The sequence below is a fragment of the Verticillium dahliae genome, genomic scaffold (genome assembly GCF_000150675.1).
Source record: "Verticillium dahliae VdLs.17 supercont1.36 genomic scaffold, whole genome shotgun sequence".
NCBI classification, from domain to species: domain Eukaryota; kingdom Fungi; phylum Ascomycota; class Sordariomycetes; order Glomerellales; family Plectosphaerellaceae; genus Verticillium; species Verticillium dahliae.
Window position 1 is genome coordinate 966 of NW_009276962.1, and position 18713 is coordinate 19678.

At 56.0% G+C, this 18713-nt stretch overlaps 7 protein-coding genes across 7 annotated transcripts in view; 4 read left to right on the forward strand and 3 right to left on the reverse strand.

The window, feature by feature from the left end:
• Positions 1 to 1263: 1263 nt before the first annotated feature.
• VDAG_10316 (pre-mRNA-splicing factor sap114) lies at positions 1264 to 2886 on the forward strand (the record flags this gene model as incomplete). Its single annotated transcript, XM_009659785.1, has 2 exons — positions 1264 to 2524; positions 2591 to 2886. The coding sequence occupies 2 exons, from the start codon at positions 1264 to 1266 to the stop codon at positions 2884 to 2886; spliced, it is 1557 nt and encodes a 518-aa protein (XP_009658080.1).
• Positions 2887 to 3680: 794 nt separating this feature from the next.
• Positions 3681 to 4427, forward strand: VDAG_10317 (sorting nexin-3; the record flags this gene model as incomplete). The annotated part of the gene is made up of 1 exon (XM_009659786.1): positions 3681 to 4427. One exon carries the CDS (start codon positions 3681 to 3683, stop codon positions 4425 to 4427), a length of 747 nt encoding a protein of 248 aa, XP_009658081.1.
• A 1158-nt stretch (positions 4428 to 5585) lies between these two features.
• Positions 5586 to 7414, reverse strand: VDAG_10318 (mitochondrial carrier protein RIM2; the record flags this gene model as incomplete). Its single annotated transcript, XM_009659787.1, has 3 exons — positions 5586 to 5810; positions 5896 to 6631; positions 7215 to 7414. The coding sequence occupies 3 exons, from the start codon at positions 7412 to 7414 to the stop codon at positions 5586 to 5588; spliced, it is 1161 nt and encodes a 386-aa protein (XP_009658082.1).
• Positions 7415 to 7574: 160 nt separating this feature from the next.
• Positions 7575 to 9606, reverse strand: VDAG_10319 (uncharacterized protein; the record flags this gene model as incomplete). Its single annotated transcript, XM_009659788.1, has 3 exons — positions 7575 to 8941; positions 9029 to 9142; positions 9495 to 9606. The coding sequence occupies 3 exons, from the start codon at positions 9604 to 9606 to the stop codon at positions 7575 to 7577; spliced, it is 1593 nt and encodes a 530-aa protein (XP_009658083.1).
• Positions 9607 to 11968: 2362 nt separating this feature from the next.
• Positions 11969 to 12529, forward strand: VDAG_10320 (uncharacterized protein; the record flags this gene model as incomplete). The annotated part of the gene is made up of 3 exons (XM_009659789.1): positions 11969 to 12188; positions 12272 to 12343; positions 12399 to 12529. The coding sequence occupies 3 exons, from the start codon at positions 11969 to 11971 to the stop codon at positions 12527 to 12529; spliced, it is 423 nt and encodes a 140-aa protein (XP_009658084.1).
• A 737-nt stretch (positions 12530 to 13266) lies between these two features.
• Positions 13267 to 16194, reverse strand: VDAG_10321 (PAB-dependent poly(A)-specific ribonuclease subunit PAN3; the record flags this gene model as incomplete). The annotated part of the gene is made up of 6 exons (XM_009659790.1): positions 13267 to 14318; positions 14563 to 14707; positions 14760 to 14939; positions 14996 to 15096; positions 15180 to 15328; positions 15926 to 16194. The coding sequence occupies 6 exons, from the start codon at positions 16192 to 16194 to the stop codon at positions 13267 to 13269; spliced, it is 1896 nt and encodes a 631-aa protein (XP_009658085.1).
• Positions 16195 to 17132: 938 nt separating this feature from the next.
• VDAG_10322 (UBX domain-containing protein 8-A) overlaps positions 17133 to 18713 on the forward strand; it is a gene marked incomplete at its 3' end in the record, with an annotated part of 2148 nt that continues 567 nt past the window's right edge. Inside the window, exons 1-2 of the mRNA XM_009659791.1 lie at positions 17133 to 17315; positions 17373 to 18671. Coding sequence (XP_009658086.1) covers positions 17178 to 17315; positions 17373 to 18671 — 1437 coding nt within the window. The 5' untranslated portion in view covers positions 17133 to 17177. The remainder of the gene's footprint in view (positions 17316 to 17372; positions 18672 to 18713) is intronic.

Below are 18713 nucleotides of genomic sequence, written 5' to 3' on the forward strand. Positions count from 1 at the left end.
TAAAGAAAGTAAATATATAACTTACTAGGAACTTATATAATAGATCTTTAATAATAATTATAATATTATAATAATTCATTTAACCTTTAAATACTTTAGATATTATAGATATATAGCTATTAAAAAGCTACCCCTAAGTAAAGCGAATTAGCCTAAATAGCTAGAATAGGCCTAATTATATATTAATTAGATTATTAACGATTAATAATAAATATTATAGATTAACGAGATCTAAGTAATAGGTAGTAATTATAAGAAGGTCTAAGTAATATACTTACTTAATAAGACCTTTAAAGAGATCTATTTAATCTTATATTTCTAGAGGCGGTAAGGATAGATATTTTAGGGGTCCTTCTATAATAAAACGAAGGGCGCTAATCTCTTTTAGGATAAGAGATAGAGTAGGATTACTATTATAGCTTATTAAGAGAAAGTTTACCCCTTTATTATCTAGGCCTATAATACCTATAACCTCGAATTAATTTATAATAACGCTCCTTCCTATATAAAGGGTAGGACTCTAGAGCTCCTATTAGCTATAAGCGTATATATTATAGCTTAATTACTTTATTCGCTAGATCTTAACGTAATCGAGCTAATATAGAATTAAATAAAGGATTATTTATAATATAAGTATAGAATTATTAGGAAGGTACCCCTTCCTAAATTAGAGCGGTAAATATAGGAGGCGTAGGATACGGTCCTTAATTAGCTATTAGAAAACTTAATAGGGTCGATACCTAATTAGGTTAAGGCTATATTAGAGGCATAAAGGGGTTATATAAAGTACTAAAGAAGTTACGAAATAGTGGGGCAGGTGCCTAGGGAAATATAAGGGGGCGAATTTTATCGGAACGAATAGTATAACGTAGTATTTATTATATAAGTTACAGGTACTAGTAGTGACCTGAGAACCCTATAGACCTATGTACTAGAGCCAAGATTATTGCTGCCAAATCGAACAAAGTGAACTATACCCTCCCACTAAAGCGGCATGGATGCTGCCGACATCGTTGTATGCATTTATCAGGTGGCAAAGTCGACTACGCTATGGCTTAGCGACGACGCGTGCATTTGGACCCTCGTCACATTTGCTCCTGCACCCAAAAAACATTATCCACTGTTGGATTTAACATCGCCAACCACCACCCGCGCCGATGACAACCCTTGACATCTCCCGACCCTCCTACACAGAACGCGAAACGGCTCTTTCCCATTGAGACAAGGGCCTAACACTGGCAGTCGCTGAAGCATTCCGTCAACATGGCCTCGGCTGCGACGAATGGCGATGCCGCCGCGGCGCTCGACGACATCAAGCCCCCCGCCGGCGTGGTGCTCCCGCCGCGCGAGATACGCAACGTCCTCGAGAAGACGGCGGGCTACGTGGCGCGCAACGGCTTCGTCTTCGAGGACAGGATCCGCGAGAAGGAGCGCGCCAACCCCAAGTTCAGCTTCCTCAACACGGCCGACGCCTACTACGCCTTTTACCAGTGGCGGCTCGAGGAGATCAAGGCCGGGCGCGGCACGGCCATCGCGGCGGGACGCGCCAACGAGGCGGCGGCGGCGGCGGCTGAGAAGCCCAAGGGACCGCCCAAGCCGGCGGACTTTCAGTTCTCGGCGCGCATGCCGCGGCTCAGCCAGAAGGACCTCGACGTCATCCGGCTGACGGCGCTGTTCGTGGCCAAGAACGGGCGGCAGTTCATGACGCAGCTGGCGCAGCGCGAGGCCGGCAGCCCGCAGTTTCACTTTCTCATCCCGAACCACACCTTTCACAACTTTTTCCAGCACCAGGTCGACCAGTACACGGCGCTGCTGCGGACGACGGGCCTCGGCGGCGAGGGCGGCAAGCTGCAGCAGGAGGTCACGGCTGAGCTGCAGGGCAACGTCGACGACAAGTACAGGGTGCTGGCGCGGGCGCGGCAGCGGGCCGAGTACGTGCGCTTCCAGGAGGCCGAGAAGGTCAAGAGGGAGCAGGAGACGGAGAAGAAGCGGGAGGAGTTTGCGCGCATCGACTGGAACGACTTTGTCGTCGTCGAGACGATCGTCTTCAACGACGTCGACGAGCAGGCCAACCTGCCGCCGCCGACGAACCTCGCCGATTTGCAGTACGCGTCTCTTGAGGAGAGGAACAACGCGTCGATTGGCGGCAATTTCCGCATCGAGGAGGCCATGCCCGACGAGGTCACCGACTACAATGCGACGTCGCTGCCGCTGCACAACAGCTACGCGCCGCAACAATCCCAGCCGCAGCAGCCATATCAACAGACACACGGACCGAATGGACAACCGCCGAGGAAGACGGCCGAAGAGGAGGAGGAAGACAGGCGGATCCAGGAGAGGAGCGACGCACGCGCAAGGGAGCAGCAGGCACGAGCCGAGGCACGGGGCGGCAACGGGCCCATGAAGATCAAGGAGAACTACGTGCCGCGAGCGATGCAGCGGGCGGCGCAAGCGGTGCCGATGGCGTTGTGCCCGAACTGCAAGCAGCAGATTCCGATGGACGAGCTCGAGGCGCACATGAGGAGTGAGTGGACCTCGAGCCCCCCCTTTTAACCTGTGGAGTTGTGTCGTAGCTAACACGCCTGTCTAGTTGAACTGCTCGATCCTCGATGGAAGGATCAGAAGGCCAAGGCCGACGCGCGTTATGCGACGACGAACCTGTCGACGGCTGATGTGGCCAACAACCTCAAGAGGTTGGCTAGCCAGCGCAGCGATGTGTTTGACGGCATTACGGGCCAGCCTCTTAGTGAAGAGGAGCAGGCTCGGCGGAAGAAGGCGGCGGTCCACGGCGTGGAGAACCCCAACATGGGGCCCAACCACATGCAAGGGCTCAATGTGACTGACCAGATCCGAGCGATCCACCAAAAGTTTTCGGATCGCAAGTAGGGTCGGGTGAAGGGGGGATTCTGTTGTACAATGTGTACGTCTGTACAATGTGGTGTGGTTATAAGGCATTCGCCGTTACACGAGAGGGACCAGGTTCACTCATGGGATAGCCAGCGGCCAAGAGCTTGCTGTAGCTGCCAAAGAGGCTTTGCATAATGAAAACTGAGGGGCAAGATCGATACTTTCCTGCTGCTGATGGTTCTGATGCCGATGATTCTGATGCTGGTGGTGTCTGCTGCCAATGAAAGTAGGTATGCACAAGGCTGCAGCTCGTGATGATGACATGGTACATGCCTTACCCAGGTGCCCAGGTACCTTACCTTAAGTACGTACCTACCTTAGGTGGTGCCTAGGTACGTACAGGCGGTACCTAGGTCTAGGTAGAGGCAGCCCCCGCATCACAGTGTGCAGTTGATCTGAGGTAATGCGAGCTAGCATCTGCCATCCGAGCTTCTTCCCCCCAGCAACTCCAATCCAGGCATCTTTCTTTACCCCTCCTCGCCTGCTTTCCGATTGCCAGCCAAAAAGCGGGAATTCCTGTGACCTGCAATCTGTAACCTGTAACCTGCAACCTGCAACCTGCGACCTACATCCAACGACCCACGACCTCGACGACCTCAACGACCTCTCCCCTCCATCACGTCCCCCCCCCCTCGACACATCCTCTCTCCCGGCGAACCCCCGCCAACACCGCCAAAACGGCGTCCCGCGACCAGGACGGGGCCCACGCCCCCGGCGGCGCCGAGTCGCCCAACTCGCCGACCTCACCCTTCCACCGTCCCATCCTCCAGGCCATGCCCGACAACCGTCAGCAGTCCTTTGACGAGATCTACGGCCCGCCCGAGAACTTCCTCGAGATCGAGGTCCGCAACCCCCGCACCCACGGCATGGCCGCTCCATGTACACCGACTACGAGATCCTCTGCCGCACAAACATCCCCGCCTTCAAGCTGCGCGCCTCGAGCGTCCGCCGCCGCTACTCCGACTTTGAGTACTTTCGCGACATTCTCGAGCGCGAGTCCGCCCGCGTCACCATCCCGCCGCTGCCCGGCAAAGGTCTTCACGAACCGCTTCAGCGACGACGTCATCGAGGGCCGCCGCGCCGGCCTCGAAAAGTTCCTCAAGATTGTCGTCGGCCACCCCCTCCTGCAGACCGGCAGCAAGGTCCTCGCCGCCTTTGTCCAAGGTATGCCGATGCCGCTGCTCACCACCTCTTCCTCCTCCTCTCTTACCTCCTGCTCTCTGCCCGAGACGCCGACGCCGCCGCCGCCCGCCACCACCCTGCACACCCCCGTCTCCTCCGAGTCGCTGCGCGCCGCCGTCGCCGCCGAGCGCCAGCAGGAGGACCTCGTCTGGATCGTCGGCAGGACGAGGGGCAGGCGTCGGTCTTCCGTCCTGCAGCAGCCGCAGCAGTACCAACAGCCGAACGCGGGCCGAGACAGGCACCGGGGACCAAGAGAGAGGCACTCCACAGCCGCGAGGGGACAGACAGCTGACGTGATGCCGCAGACCCCAACTGGGACCGCAATGCGTGGTGACTGAAACTCCGACGCGCCTGGCCCACCGCCCTCGCCCGCCACCCCTCGTCCCCGCCGCCCGCTGCGCCCGCCGCCCGCGTCCCCAACAAGCTGCGCAAGAGACATGCGCCGCGCTGCCAGCCGCGCTCCGACACGCCGCTCGAACGGGTGTCGTCGTCAGACATGTGAATTTCGCTGTTGCGCGCGCGCATACATGCCTACCAAGGAATCGAGCCTTGTATTGTTTGTGAATGGATTGACAGGACAAGGAGATGAATGTAACCGGGGCAGAACATTGAGCGTGGATCTGGACACAGGCAATAGTGGCGTGCGTGTGTGTTACTTGGGTTGAGGGGGGCGTCTTGTCCTTCTACTTCTTCTTCCACGCGCAGCCCTGTCAGCTTCCTACATGACGTCTCACCCGCTCGATATAAGAATCCACCGGCCGCCAGCATGAGTGTTTTTCCTTCTCTCTCTCTTCTCGGTGTTCATTCTCTTCTTTCCTGGCCTCCATCCGAGCAGTTTCCTTTTTTCTTTTCTCAAAAGTGGCGTTGGGAGGGAGGAAACCTCTGCTATGACATGAGCTGCAAACCATTCTTTCTCACCTTTCACGACTTGTGCCCTCTCGATGATATGTAAACGCAAGGCAAAATGCCCGACGCAGAAAGATTCATCGAATCAGGAGTTGTCCATTCGCTGTTCTCCTCGCATGGATTGGCTCTTGGTTGTCTGCCTGTCATTTGTAGCAGCCTGAACTCTCCCGGTCTGCCAGCTCGCGGCCTCTGCTGGCCCCCCTCTACTCCAAACAAGTATGGTGTTACAAAACTGTTTTTAATGTACACGTTTCTCTCCTTCTCTCCATCTTCTCTCTCAAGTGGAGAATCTCTTAACGCCGGTTTTTTTGTGCTGCCCCAATGTAAAGCCTTGTCCCCCCGTGCGGTTTTCATGCCCCATCTGTAGCCTGTTCCGATTTTGTGGCCGGTGCCTGATTTAATCGTTTTCAATAAAGTGGTTGGTGGTGATGTACAAAAAAAGGTGTTCAAAGAAGTGTTGTGCGCAAAGGATATCGTGGAGAAGCGGAGGTGTGTGTGTATGTGTGTCCGCAGGCCAGGCGGTTGTGCGGCTCGTATTACGAAGTCGTTTTATCGTCGCAGTTGCGCTTTTCTTTTCTCGCCGTTTGCGATCATTCTTCCTCATTGGATGGCACGTCGAACAGTCGGAGGATGCCCTCATACATGCCAAACATGATGGCGGCGCTCGGCACCGTCCGCATCAGGTGCGGCGTCAGGCCGCCGTAAAGGCCCATGAAGCCTTCTTCCTTCCACACCAGCTTGAAGCACTGCATGAGACCGGTGTACTTGAGCCGGCCGTTGGCCTCGGGCGCCTGTCGTAGCCTTGTCCGTGCGACCTGCGGTATGTCAGTACACGTGATTCAGTCCGAGTAAAAGTCGTGTACACCACCCCCGCGGGCAAGGGGAGGCAAGGAAACCTACTTCGTGAGGGTACGCGATAACGGCGGCCACAAACTTGGCACCGCCAGCGGAGATGATCTTGCCCGTCCAGTCGACCATCGTATCCCACACCGTCTTGTCGCGGCCGCTCGCGATAATCTTGTCGTTGCGCTCCTTTAGGTAGCGCTTCATCTGCTCGTACATCATCCACTGCAGCGTGCTCTCTGTGACGCCGAGGTAGCTGGCGCTCATGCCCTTGTACAGGCCGCGGATGCCTTCGGTGCCCAGCACCTGCCGGATGCAGTCGATGCTGTTGCGGTACTGGCGCGTCGCGGCGCCGCCCGCCTTTTCGACGATCGTCTTGTCGAGCTGCAGGCGCGTCTTGACCATCCAGATCGGGTTCGTCGCCGTGCTTGTCACGATGCCCGCCGCGGCCGCCGCGCAGAGGTGCACCCAAGCCGCCTCCTTGCCGTCGTTGGCGTGCTGGGCGATGAGACGCTTGCCGTTGCCGTAGGTGTAGAAATTGATGGCGCGCGCCGGGACGACACCCGTCAGATTCGGGCCGAGGCCTTTGAACAGGGCCCGCGGGCCCTCGAGCTTGTAGACAGAGGAGAGAATGGATAGGGTATCGCGGAGGTGGAAGGCGGCGGCGGAAAACGGATTGAGGGCAACGGCAGGACGAGAAGCCCGCAGCTGAGATTGGTAAAAGTCGGATTGGAGGCGTGTCTTCAGAACGTCAAGAGGCGCCGTCAGGGCAGCCGATGTCATGCCGCCGACACTGGAGGCACATTAGCTGTCTGGCGATGAAGAGAATAAGGGGCAGGGGGCAGAGCCTACCCTCCAGCCAAGAAATGGACCCATGACTTTCCAAACGGCGATGTCTGGGTTACAATGGCTGGGTTCTGTGTAGTATCGGGAAATACATCGCCAGTCTCCCGAGATGTGATGAAGGATGCCGTGTCAGGTTGAGGGCTGTGAAGGGCTGGCCTGCCATGGCGGTCTCCAGGACCTGCCATGAAGTCTCGTTTCGAGAAGGAGTGGGCCATCGATGTGGCGAGACAAGGCGGAGACAAAAGCGAGGTGATGTGAGTAGCAACCGTGGGGAAAAGAGGGTAGCAACAAAATTATGATCTATCTTGGTGCGATTCGCAGGCACAGAGAGAGGTTGTCGTGATCTCTGGGTAAGCTGACCGGGACTTGTGGTGCCATGGGGTTTGTCGAGATATGGATCAGGGTCCCTGGATCATCAAGTCTTTTTTTCCCTTGTAGAACGACGCGCCGCGCATCGACTGGGCTGTGTCATCATAAGAACTGGCCCGTGCGTGAATAGGATGGGCAGAAGTGGCAGGCGGTGTGCTTACCATGCCACTCGGTGTGCCTTGGTGTGCTTCGGTGTGACGAGGTCCTGGAACGCATGCATCACGATTGGCCTAGCCTTCACTTTCAGGGGCATACATTTGCTAAGCTGGCGCTTATGATTGTTCATGCGTAAACTTGATTTTGCTACGTAGTTCTCACTTCGTTTTCCTTTCAACATATGTTCATGCTGCCCGTGTCCCATGATCGTCGTCACCACGCCACATGTGAGATCTAACCCACCTGTGAGATCTATCTGCGAGGGCCCTGTGCTTCAGCCTGACATGGCATAACCACGTAATTGACCGCGTTCTTTGTGTACATCTTATTGTCCACTTGGCTTCAGCATTAGGATGCCCATAAATCTAATGCCCTGATGGCGAAGGGGCTTGCCTGATGACACCATCTCGAGCGTCCGCTGCCGCTGTGGCTACCGAGGCCATATGGCTCAGCCGAGCATGGTCTCTGTGTGGGCCCGGATGATCGTCACGGTGAAGTATGTCTGCTGGCCACGGCTTGGATGCCGAGGGCGAGACGGACACGCGAATCTCCGGCAGACTATTCGGCGGTGCCCTCTTCTCTGCCGTTTCGGCTGGAGAAGGTGGTCGTATCGTAGGCTGGCTTCCCCTGCTGCCCGGTCTCGAGCTTTCTCCACGGGCTGGTGGCGAGCCTACAGACTCATCCGTCGTGTGTCGCTGCTCATCGTGGCTGGCGTCATATTTCAACCCTGTCGCGTGACCCGAACCAGATCCACTGCCTTCCATTTCAGCATCCCCCGCGTTGTTCTCTTCCCGTTCAAGCCATGCAATTTCGCGCTCTGTGATGGTTTTCCAGGAGCACTTGGCATGCTTTTTGGTACAACCCTGGCATGCCGTAAGATGCTTGATGCAGGGCGATTTCAGTCGTCGACAACGGTCACATGGTGGGTAGATTGGGCTTCCTTTGTCGAGTCTCTCTATGCGCGAGGTCATCGCGGTACGGTGGACTGCGGATGGGTCGAAAGAGTCCCTCCGGTGCACAGGTGGAGCGGACGGCAAAGGAGATCGACCAGGCTGCGTTGGCAGTTGCTGACGATGATCCGAGGTGCTAGTCAAGTTGTGAAGGATATGACCAGCATCTTGAGAATGAACAGGTGGCGTCCGCTGTGCCAATGACTGAACGGTGAAAGCAGTAAACTGCTGCAAGAGGTCGGCGCGAAGATCGTAGCTGGGCCCTGGACCGCCATGTCGGTGTGGAGAGGAAACAGGATGGAATCCGGGCGATTGTGAGCTGCTGTTGTGTCTTGAGTTGATGGCAGCTTTTCGGCCGCTTAGGTGATAATTCAGCTGACGGGCCCTCTTGGCGACCTCGTCTGCTTTCTTGATGAGTACCTGTAACCTCTTTTCAACAATGTCTAGCGTCGCCAGCTCGGCCGTTTCGTCTTCCTCGAGCGGTGCGTTTGAGGCAATGGAGAATCGGTCAAGGGTGCCGTTCACTATCAGTCGCCAGTCGTCTTCAAGGATTTGTACCTGCGACCCATTGAGGAAGAACTGGCATGATCGCTCGCCATCAGCGTTTGTGGTCAGTACAAATTTGTCCGAGTTTGATCGCGCGAATGTGACGATATCAAGCCAGCTTATTGGCGCGTGCTGATGATGGTATGGAGATGCGGGAGATGCAATGATGGGCCCTTCGAAAACACCCTCCATGGCCCTCAGCAGGCGAGGGCCTGTGAGCTTGGCACCTAGGTTGGCTGCCAGGCTCTCGTACCTGTTCAGTACCCCTTACTGGTGTTAGTTTACGATAGAACAAGGAGGGCAATGCTGGGTTCTGTTCGCACCTTCATAACTGTTGAGAAGGCCAAGAACATCGGAAAATGTGTCAGCGTCACCGGGAATGAGCTCCAGTCTTCCGGTGCTCGACTTGGTCAGGTAATTGATGAGGATCGAGTTGCCTGGAAGGATAGGTTAGCCGTGAATCAGTCAACAAGATGCATTGCGTCCCCAAATGGCTGATTGAATCGAGTGGCGAGCATCTGTGAAGTAGCCAACATTCAAGGCTGGCTACTTGCTCAGTTCAAGTCAAAGGCTCGGCACATCGTAAGGCCCGGAGCCGAGCACGCCCGACCCGGAGCGCCAAGAAGCAATGATGGACCCGAGGCTTGGATGACAGGTCTATGCTTTTCGCGCGTCGGATGGCCGTTCAGGTCCATGATGGGCGCGTTGCATCGGAATTGGAGGGTTCATGTAGACAAGACAAGACGCAAGACGGTCGCAAACACAATGATATGAGCCACGATTACATACCAGATTGCGGTGGAGGCGGTTGAGGGATGCGGTCTGAGTTGTTCTGGCTGCCAGCATCGTCCGCATCGCGCTTCCGTTTGTGAATTTCTTGAGGTTCTGAAGCCTGTGTCATGGTGACGGCTGATAATGCAGACTTGCAATGGACACCACACCAAGGAAGGCCCCAGGAAGAGTGGACAGGGCGGATGAAATTTGGCGGAGCGCAAGCTAGGGGCCCAGAACGGGATCTTTCTCACGACCGGAGAACGCACGCACGTCAGCTCGAGTTCGGCTCTGCTGCAGGCAGAAAGCGCAGTCTAATCCAGTTCACAGGTGCTGCTGAGTTGATTTCGTTGCGCCAAAGACGGGTTGCAGCAAAAAGAAAACGCGAACAGGGTCGAGATTCCAATGTTGTTCGTAGGCAGCAATTGGTTGCCGCGTGGGTGGGAGAGACGTGTGTCAACAAGATTGAGAACTGAGAATGCACCGAGGCTTGTTTTTCGCTGTGTTGTTGGATCTCAAGACAGATTGATTGGGTGAGCTCTGGCCGTCGTGAGAGACGAATGGTCAGGAGAACACGAGGTAGCGCTCAGAGCTCGAGGGGTTGTTGTTAGAGAACCATTGTCGAATGCCGCTGGACGTTCTTCAAGTAGTCGATGCAATGACAGACGCAGGCTACTGACCTTGAAGTGAAAGGCAGGCACCAGGACGACAGACCAGACCAGAGGTGCCAATTTCTCGTACTTGACTACCGAGACTTTCGTACACAGCTGCCAGACGAACCAGAAGGTAATATAGAGAAGAAGCGAGCAGGAGAAGAAGGGGGAGACGGGAAGGAGAGGTGGATGAAAGAATGGATGGGATGAGGGAAATGGAGAGAAAAGACGGTCCGGGGGTTCTCCGATGCGCTGCCTCCTTGGTGGAGGTTCAATCAGTGGGTGGTGGGTGGGTGTGTGTGTGTGTGCATGTGCACTTCGTACCACCAAGGGTAGGTAGGTAGCCTGGAGCCTAGGAAGTACCTGCCCGCTTCAAATGGGCCCCCAAAAGCAGCTTGGATACAAGCAGGAAAGCACACTGGGTTGACTGGGTTTAGCGTCTCCAGCTTCGAGGGCGGGGAGGAAGCCGGGGCATATGCGATGGGGACGGGCAGTCGGTGACGGTGGGTAGGGTTGACGGCACGGGGCATTGGAGGCCGCTGGGCCGCACCTGCCAGCCACTGCCCTTGAACCAGCCCTCCCTTTCTGTCCACCACTTGACGCGCTGCACCTTCCTGGATGACAGAGAGCCCACCGCAACCCGCGCGCCGCTGGTTCCTCGCCCGCCCCCTTTTCACTTGCGCCCACCTGGAGCTATGTCAAAGCAAAGGCCTGTCCGCTATGAGCTTTGCGCATCTGGTGCTGGTCTCTTGCCCTGACTCGAGTTTTTTTGGCACTATACATGCAATATATTGCTTTGCTCGCCTGCTTCCAACCTCAACTAAGATTAAAGGCACGTCGGTCCAGCATCGGTCGGCAAAGGCGCGCCATTTGAATACCAAGCATGCTGCCCCTGGCCCCCTCGGTTTTCGCAGGCGTGGAAATGGACCTGGTCTGGAACGGCGATCTGCTTCACCTCGGGTCTACCACGATTGGATGCCTACAAGTGATTAGATGTGTACATGAAGCTGCTAGATAACAGCCTGCAGGTATCGACAAGCGCGTCCAACCTGTCATCGCAAGTACAGTGTGCCAATGTTCCGGAGCAGCGCTCGCGTGCTCAGACTGCCGGCCAGGTTCACAAGGTTTCGGCAAGTCAACGGAGTTCTTCAGACGCGTGGAGGCCCGCGCGGATGAGGTACCCTGCATGATCTGAAGTGACAAGCTGAAATTGAAGGCAGCATAGTGACCAGCATGTCCTCCTTCCTGCAGGAAGCCTGTCCAAGGCCAACAGAACTAGTCCGATGCTGTGCCGACAACCACCATGCAGTAATGCATCGCAGGATCCTATCACATCATGGGTGCTCGTCCTACCCGACTTATCGTTCGGCCGTTTCCATGATTGTGTGGTCGTGTGGGCGTGCCACTGGATCGTGACTTGTGGTGCTGTACAACATCTACCTGCCTTGTAATTCGCAGGGGCTCCAAGGTAGGGCACCTCCATCGACACCACAGCGTCGGCCCAAAGACAGAAAGGGTGGGTGGTGCGCTCACCGACCAGCGTCAGCCACCGTAGTGGGAGGTAGCGCCACACCCTCCACTCCGCCCCGCCCACATCTGTACCACGCCGCCGCCTGAACAACGTCTGTCGTCAATCGATGGGGACGTGGTGAAGTAGGTACAAGGTACTTCCACTCCATCAAGTCCAACCCCAACTTTTCCCGGAGGTCGACACAAACTCGCATCCCGCGACGAAAACCTTCTCCCCGACATCTCGCATCCCATCACTCGAGAATCGCAATCGACTGATCGACCAGCTCTGTTCAGGCAACCTTACGCGACTCGGCATCAAAGCTCGCCATGGCTGACAGAGGCTCGCATCGTGGAGGGGGCGGCGGCGGTGGCCGTGGAGGAGGTCATCGAGGGAGGGGAGGCGGCGGCGGCGTCGGTCGCGGCGGACACGGTGGAGGCCAGGGTGGTGCTGGCGGCGACCGCGAGAGGCCCAAGAAGGAGAACATCCTCGACTTGGGCAAGTATATGGACAAGAAGATTACCGTCAAGTTCAATGGCGGTCGCGAAGGTCAGTGATCCCTCGCATCGACCGCCAAGAGCCAGCGGCCCAGCGCGTTGCGGCGACAATCGCCGGCTGACTTTTGTGTCCAGTGACTGGCACGCTCAAGGGATACGACGCTCTGATGAATCTTGTGCTCGATGACGTCGAAGAAGTCATGAGAGGTAAGCTACCCCGCCCCCTCCTTGGCTGGACACGTAACTGACCTTCTGCCTCTAGATGACGAGGGAAAGGAGAACACCCGATCTCTCGGCCTCGTCGTGGCACGCGGTACACTCTTGGTCCTCGTCAGCCCTGTTGACGGAAGCGAGCCGATCGCCAACCCTTTCGCCCAGCCAGAAGAAGATTGAGGACCTTGATCGGACGACGTTGCGCCACAGTGGCCTGCACATACCTCTGATAGGACAGGCAGGGAAGGAGGCTGCCATGTTCGAGTGACACAAAAATACCAGCTCGCCTGTGAAGGTCAAGGCTTTCCGAGGACTAGGATGCCTCGAGGCGGGGAGGAGTCTGTGACGATGCGGGGTGGAGCTGTGTCCGATGGATGTGTCAATGTTGGACCAGCCGCTCCAGGGTCCATGGCCGACAGGCCGCGCCATCATTTCGGCACATGGAAATGCATCAAACCGTGTAGCATGACATGAGCGTCAGCATCCCAATTGGACAGCTGAAGTCTGTGAAGAGATTGAAAAGTTGACTTATTGCACTGCATCTGCTGCTACCTGTATGTTCTCGGGACTGGGGCCGACATCAGTCTGGAAGAGACAGCGGCCAAGCCACACGAGCCAGACACGGGCTCACGTTGACCATCACCCTGTCAGCCCTTATGATAGTCCAAGCGACAAATTCCCGTGGCATCACTCATCCACCTCGTCATCGCCCCTTGCTTCATCGTTATGCTCCTGATTCAGGCCCAACCATGTTTCCATCCAAGCACCCGCCAGCCATCATCCCTAAGGCTGCGTTCTCTGTGATCCAACCGTTCCAATTCATGGCCAAGTCACGTCATCAAAGCCTGCCCGTCGCTCACAAACTCGTCCTTGGACACTTTGCGATTCGGGGCCTCCGACCCTGCGCCTGCTGGCTCCTAGAATCCCCGCCCGGCGCTGGGCCTGCCCTTCAGGAGGTCGCCGAAAGCGCTCCCGATCTGCTTCTTCAGCTCCTTATAGCTAACGACAAAGACCGACTGCTCGTCACGGCTGGTGAGGCATATCTTTTCGTCCGAGCCGGCGTCCAGTTTGTTAAGGGAGCGAACGATATGTCCTAAATCCACAACCGGCTGACCGTTGGCGTCGACCTGGTGGAAGACATAGTCTCGGAACAGTTTGAGCATGTAACGCTCGCCATTTTCCGACCACTGGCGGTCTCCGTCGAACTCCTGTCGCTCGTTGATGGTGCCCAATCGGCACAGCAGACGGAAGAGCCTTCCGTTCTCAATCTCCGAGTATAGGTTTGACGTCAGCGCATCATTTTGATGCAGCATCATATCCATATTCGCCATAACCTGGCTGGAAATCTTGGAGATGAATGTCTCGATAGTTTTAGTCTCGCCGTTTTGGCTGGGATAGACAAGCCACATCAGACTACTGACGAGTGGCTCAGAAAACATATTGCCCATCTGCTGCATGATAATGTTGATGTTGTTGGCCGTGATGGCATTGGCTGGGGTGTTACTGGCCAGGGAGAGCATGAGCCTGCCGACCTGGGTCAAGTCCTCTTGCTGAAGATCTCCCAACGGTCTCCGGGCTTCGTAATGCAACACGTCGAGAATGGAACATGCGCTCAGCCGTATCCTGTTTTTCTCTGTCAGGATGATTTTGCTAGCGTCGATGCAGCGCGCTGCAAGATTGAGTTTATGAATTGCCTGGAGGGCGTTCGCGAGCTGGGTGATGTAACTCCACATTACATCCTCAGTGACGGTCGGCCTTGTGTTGTATCTGTTGGTTTGTTGTTGCGGGAAATGATGCTGAGCCAGCGTTTTCGAAAGAGGATGGTAGTCATAAACAAAGATGATGGAGCTGTCTTGGAATTTACGCGTCGTGAATGCGCTGTGCACCGATACGACACTTCCGTTGTGGACTTTCTTCCACTCTTTGACGAGACGAATGGCTTGCTCGTTTGATAGCCGAAAGTCTGAACCTGTCAGCATGTGTTGGGCTATGTAGCGTGAGTACACGAACCCTTGATTCGCCGTAAAAAGTACGTCTTGCCGTTTTCTTGCGAGGTGGCCTTGTAGACCCAACTGGTGTAGCCAAAGATGATTGAGCTCTCCCTGTTGCTGGTATCCAGGGGCACGAGCGAAGAGTAGTGATCGATGTTCGGAAGTGCCGTGTCTTGCGGGATGTTAGGAGATCCCGTGTCTCAGTAGTGTATTGATGCTTACTGTTCATAACTTGATGGGCAGCTTCTAGCTTTCGCTGAGCATCTTCGCGAATCTTCTCTGGCAAGAAGAAATCGTTTGTTTGCCTCTGGTATGGTAGGAGGCCCTCGCGATGTTGTCCTAGTGGAGCATACAGATGGTACTGGAGCTGTGAAACTTGTCAGGCACTCAGAATACATGATCAAAAAGGCATGACATACTGGTTGCGTGTGAGCTGCGAAGGGGTTCTGCTGTTGGAAGAATGCTCCAGTGGAAGCAAGGGCTGTTGGGTCTTCCGCATACGGATTGAATGGGGTTTGAGGCAGCCCTTGGTTGAGGTTCGCCATGGAGAAGGCATCGAATGTAAGGCCAGCGTCACTGGCAGCGCCATTGGTGCTGACCTTGGCGCACAGTTAGCTACGTACGAATGATTGTCTGTACTTCAACAAGTTCCTACATTGGGGCTCAACTCAAAGTTCTGGGGCGTGAACTCTTGGAACTTGGCGGGGTTGAAAAGCAATGCAGAGCTTTCAGTGTCTTTCGCGGCAGACGGTGTGCCTATTCCGCGATTGCGTCAGCTTCTCGTGACTTCCTGAGAGCTGCGCTGGCAGGATTGGCTTCAATAGCAAGCCATTACTTACTGCTTGTTCCGCGGGGAACAAAAGATGCCGCACTCGCCGCTTGAGACGAAAAAGTAGACTTCTTGACGGGCGTGGTCGTCGCCGACCCGGGCGCGGCTTGCAACGTTGTCGGGGTGAACGACGGCGAATCGACGTTGAATCGTTTCGCGCTGCTTAAATCCAGTCAGCCGGTGATCAATATGAAGTTCATCCCTCGACTCGAGGTTCCTGGGCCGCACGAGCGAGATCAAGACTAATGCCATCTGAGTGTTCCTCGACGGCAGCTTCACAGGAGGTCCAACAAGACTCTCACACCCGGAACCTTCTGGCCGGGTTCGGGTCAAGGGCGCCAAGGAACTTTCATAGGCTGTCGATGCATGATTCAAGACGGAATCACATGGTGATGCCTACAACTTTGGATACCCCGGGTCGTACTTGTCCATCTGGGAATATTCGCCCCAGCGCCTAGTGCTCCGGGTCGGTGAAGTCGTCTGCGACGAGGCAGAACGATGGCATAATTGGGTAGTGGTCCAATTCGGCTGCATGACTCCAGTCTGAGCTCTGTCATATGCCATTCCAAAGAGTATTGAAGTGAGAAGAGTGAGAGGCTGGTCTGGGTGCAATTCGGAGGAGGGCGGGTCGGAGCCAGGTTTTGAGGTAGTTCTCATCAAGGTGTTTTGAGGTAGTTCCCATCAAGGTGTCGGCAGCATTACGTGGCACTGATCGAAAAGGTTGACAGGTCGTGATCACGCGCAGCTTAGACTTACACTTCTGATTGTAGGCCTTGCGGCGATTGTCCGTTCTGGTTCGTGGTTCTATTCTGGTCGTGATTGAATGCGCAACCGCTGTTCTCGTATCGGCAGTGGCCATAGATCAGGACATTTCGGCAGAGCGTGTCTTTGCTCTCTGGATTGGCGGGCACAGTCAGCAATCCGGCTCGCGGCTGGGTGCGGCGGGTATTGGAGGACTCGCCTCGCGTCTTCGGCTTGGGTGACCCGACCTGGCGCCCGGCCGAGCTGTATCGCGGCGCCGACATGATCGCTCGCGGCGTTGACTAGGAGGGACGCCCTGGAGGTCGGCTTTACGACGTCTGCAGCATGATGTTAGCAGGAGGTAATAAGGAGAGAGCTGGGGAACGCGTCATGCGCTCGAGTCGTCGGACGATGGGTGTCGAGCCTTCGAGACAAAGGACAGTGTTGAGGTGGAGGGTGCATATAAGAGGCTTGGCAGGGCTGTACGCACTTGAGCCTCGCTGGCCTGGCCCATTGTTCGGATAAGAAGTTCGGCGGCTCGCCCATGCGAGCGTGGGATGCGATCGTGGTGTTGAGCGGGAAGACACCACTGAGCAGATCGCCGCAGCGCTTCGAGGTTCGCGAGGAGGCCCAAGGGGTGGAGTTTGGGGGGGGGGGGGGGGGGGGAGTCGAGTTGGTTTCCCCACTGTCGCGGTTCCAGCTTCCCATGTCAAGTGTGGACATCCATCCCTGAATCGGAGGGGGGTGGGACAAGGCATTGGAGGGGCTTCATGCAGCTATGCGGTACACTGTGTGACAGGAGTGTAGGATAGGGGCATTTACCCGGTCATGCAATGGAGCAAGACACCTGCGACCGTGTCTGACGCGACACCGGATAAGAGATAACGGTGGGACCACAGCGGATACCGAGCTTCGAGAAGCCATGTGTCGTCACCGGGTTGAGACGACGGGAAGCACGACCTCTCCAGTCAGTCAGGACGGGCAACGAGTGCGTACGCTGTATTAACCCGCCTACACCTGCTTTCCCATCCGCGACCTAACGAAGTCTCTCCAACGCGTCTCACTAGACACTGTCTTCGTGGAACTGTAAATCGTTCACGCGACATCACCGAACAAGCTCAAGTCGTCCTCGAGAGTCTCCTGAGTTGATTCAGTTACGGCGTCACATCAATCATCAGCATTTCTTCTGATTTGACCAGGCGACTTGGTTCACATTGAGAACATTTCCTGAGAACGCCCGGAAATTTCGCCACCCAAACGAACATCGATGGCGACGGGAGGAGATGTTGACTTGGGAGAGCTTTCTCCAAGCCAACAAGATGCCCTACAGCAGTACATGCAGGTTACAGATCAAGAGGTCAAAGACGCCATACCACTGCTGCAACGGTCACAATGGAATGTCCAGGTACGGCCTTGAACCAATCAACCAGGTATTTACGAACACTAACGAGACTCGTGACAGATTGCCATCGCAAAGTTCTTCGACGGCGAAGGGCCTGATCCTCTAGCCGAGGCGTTGGCTCAGCAAGAGCTCCCGCGGTCATCGGCAAGACTCGAAAATCTGCAGGAGAGCATGTACACAGCAGCGGCTCAGCCGCCGAGACGCAACCCAGCCGACAGGCCCGAACCGGCACCAAGGATCGTCCCCATGCCCAACACCGTCCACAGGCCGCCGTTCCTCGTCGGACTCCTGCTGACGCCCTTCAGTCTCGGGTGGGCTGTTGCCTCTCGACTCTTCCGCACTGTTTGGTACATCTTCTCCTTCTTGCCAGCCTCAATTCGACCGCGAGGTTTAACGAACGGATCGACATCCGGCCTGCGGAACACCACGGGCCGCCGAATGCTGATGCCACAAGATACGGCAGCCAGGTTCAAGCGCGAATTTGAGGAAGAATACGGCAATAGTGAGCTGCCGTGGTTCGAAGGAGGCATTGCGCAAGCGCAAGATTTGGCAAAGAAGGACCTCAAGTTCCTGTGGGTTGTGTTGATGTCACCGGAGCACGACGATACGGAATCCTTCACGCGCGAGACGCTCCTGGCACCGGAGGTCATCGGTTTTATCCGGGACCCGGCTAACAATATCATCCTGTGGGGCGGCAACATCCTCGACTCGGAGGCCTACCAAGTGGCGCAAGAGTACAACTGCACCAAATACCCGTTTTCAGCGCTGGTCTGCCTGACGCCCAAGGAGGGCAGCACGAGGATGAGCATCGTGAAGCGCCTCGTCGGCGCGATGCCGCCGACGGCCTACCTCTCTGAAGCGCAGAGTGCGATCAACAAGTACACGGCAGATCTGGCGGGCGTGCGTGCCGAAAGGACGGCAAGGGAGGTGACACAGAACCTGCGTCACGAGCAAGACTCGGCCTACGAGCGATCTCTTGCCAAGGACCGAGAGAGGGCTCGACAGCGACGCGAGGCGGAGAAGGCTGCGGCAGAGGCGGTGCAGAGGGCGGAGGAGGAGGCCGCGGCGGCTACGCGGCTCGCAGCGCAGCGTGATCAGTGGAGGCGCTGGCGGGCGACGAGGATCGAGGCCGAGCCAGCCGCCGACGACAAGGAGGTGGTGCGCATCGCGCTCAAGATGCCCGAGTCGTCAGGTGCCGGGAGGATCGTGCGACGGTTCCGCAAGGATACGTCCCTCGAGGCCCTCTACGCTTTTGTCGAGTGCTACGACTTGCTACAGGGAGAGTTCGACGAGAAGGCCGAGGAACCGACGGACTACAAGCATAAGTTCGGCTTCAGCATTGCATCGATCATGCCGAAGGTGGTTTACGAAGCCAGCGAGGACACGACCATGGGAGAGAAG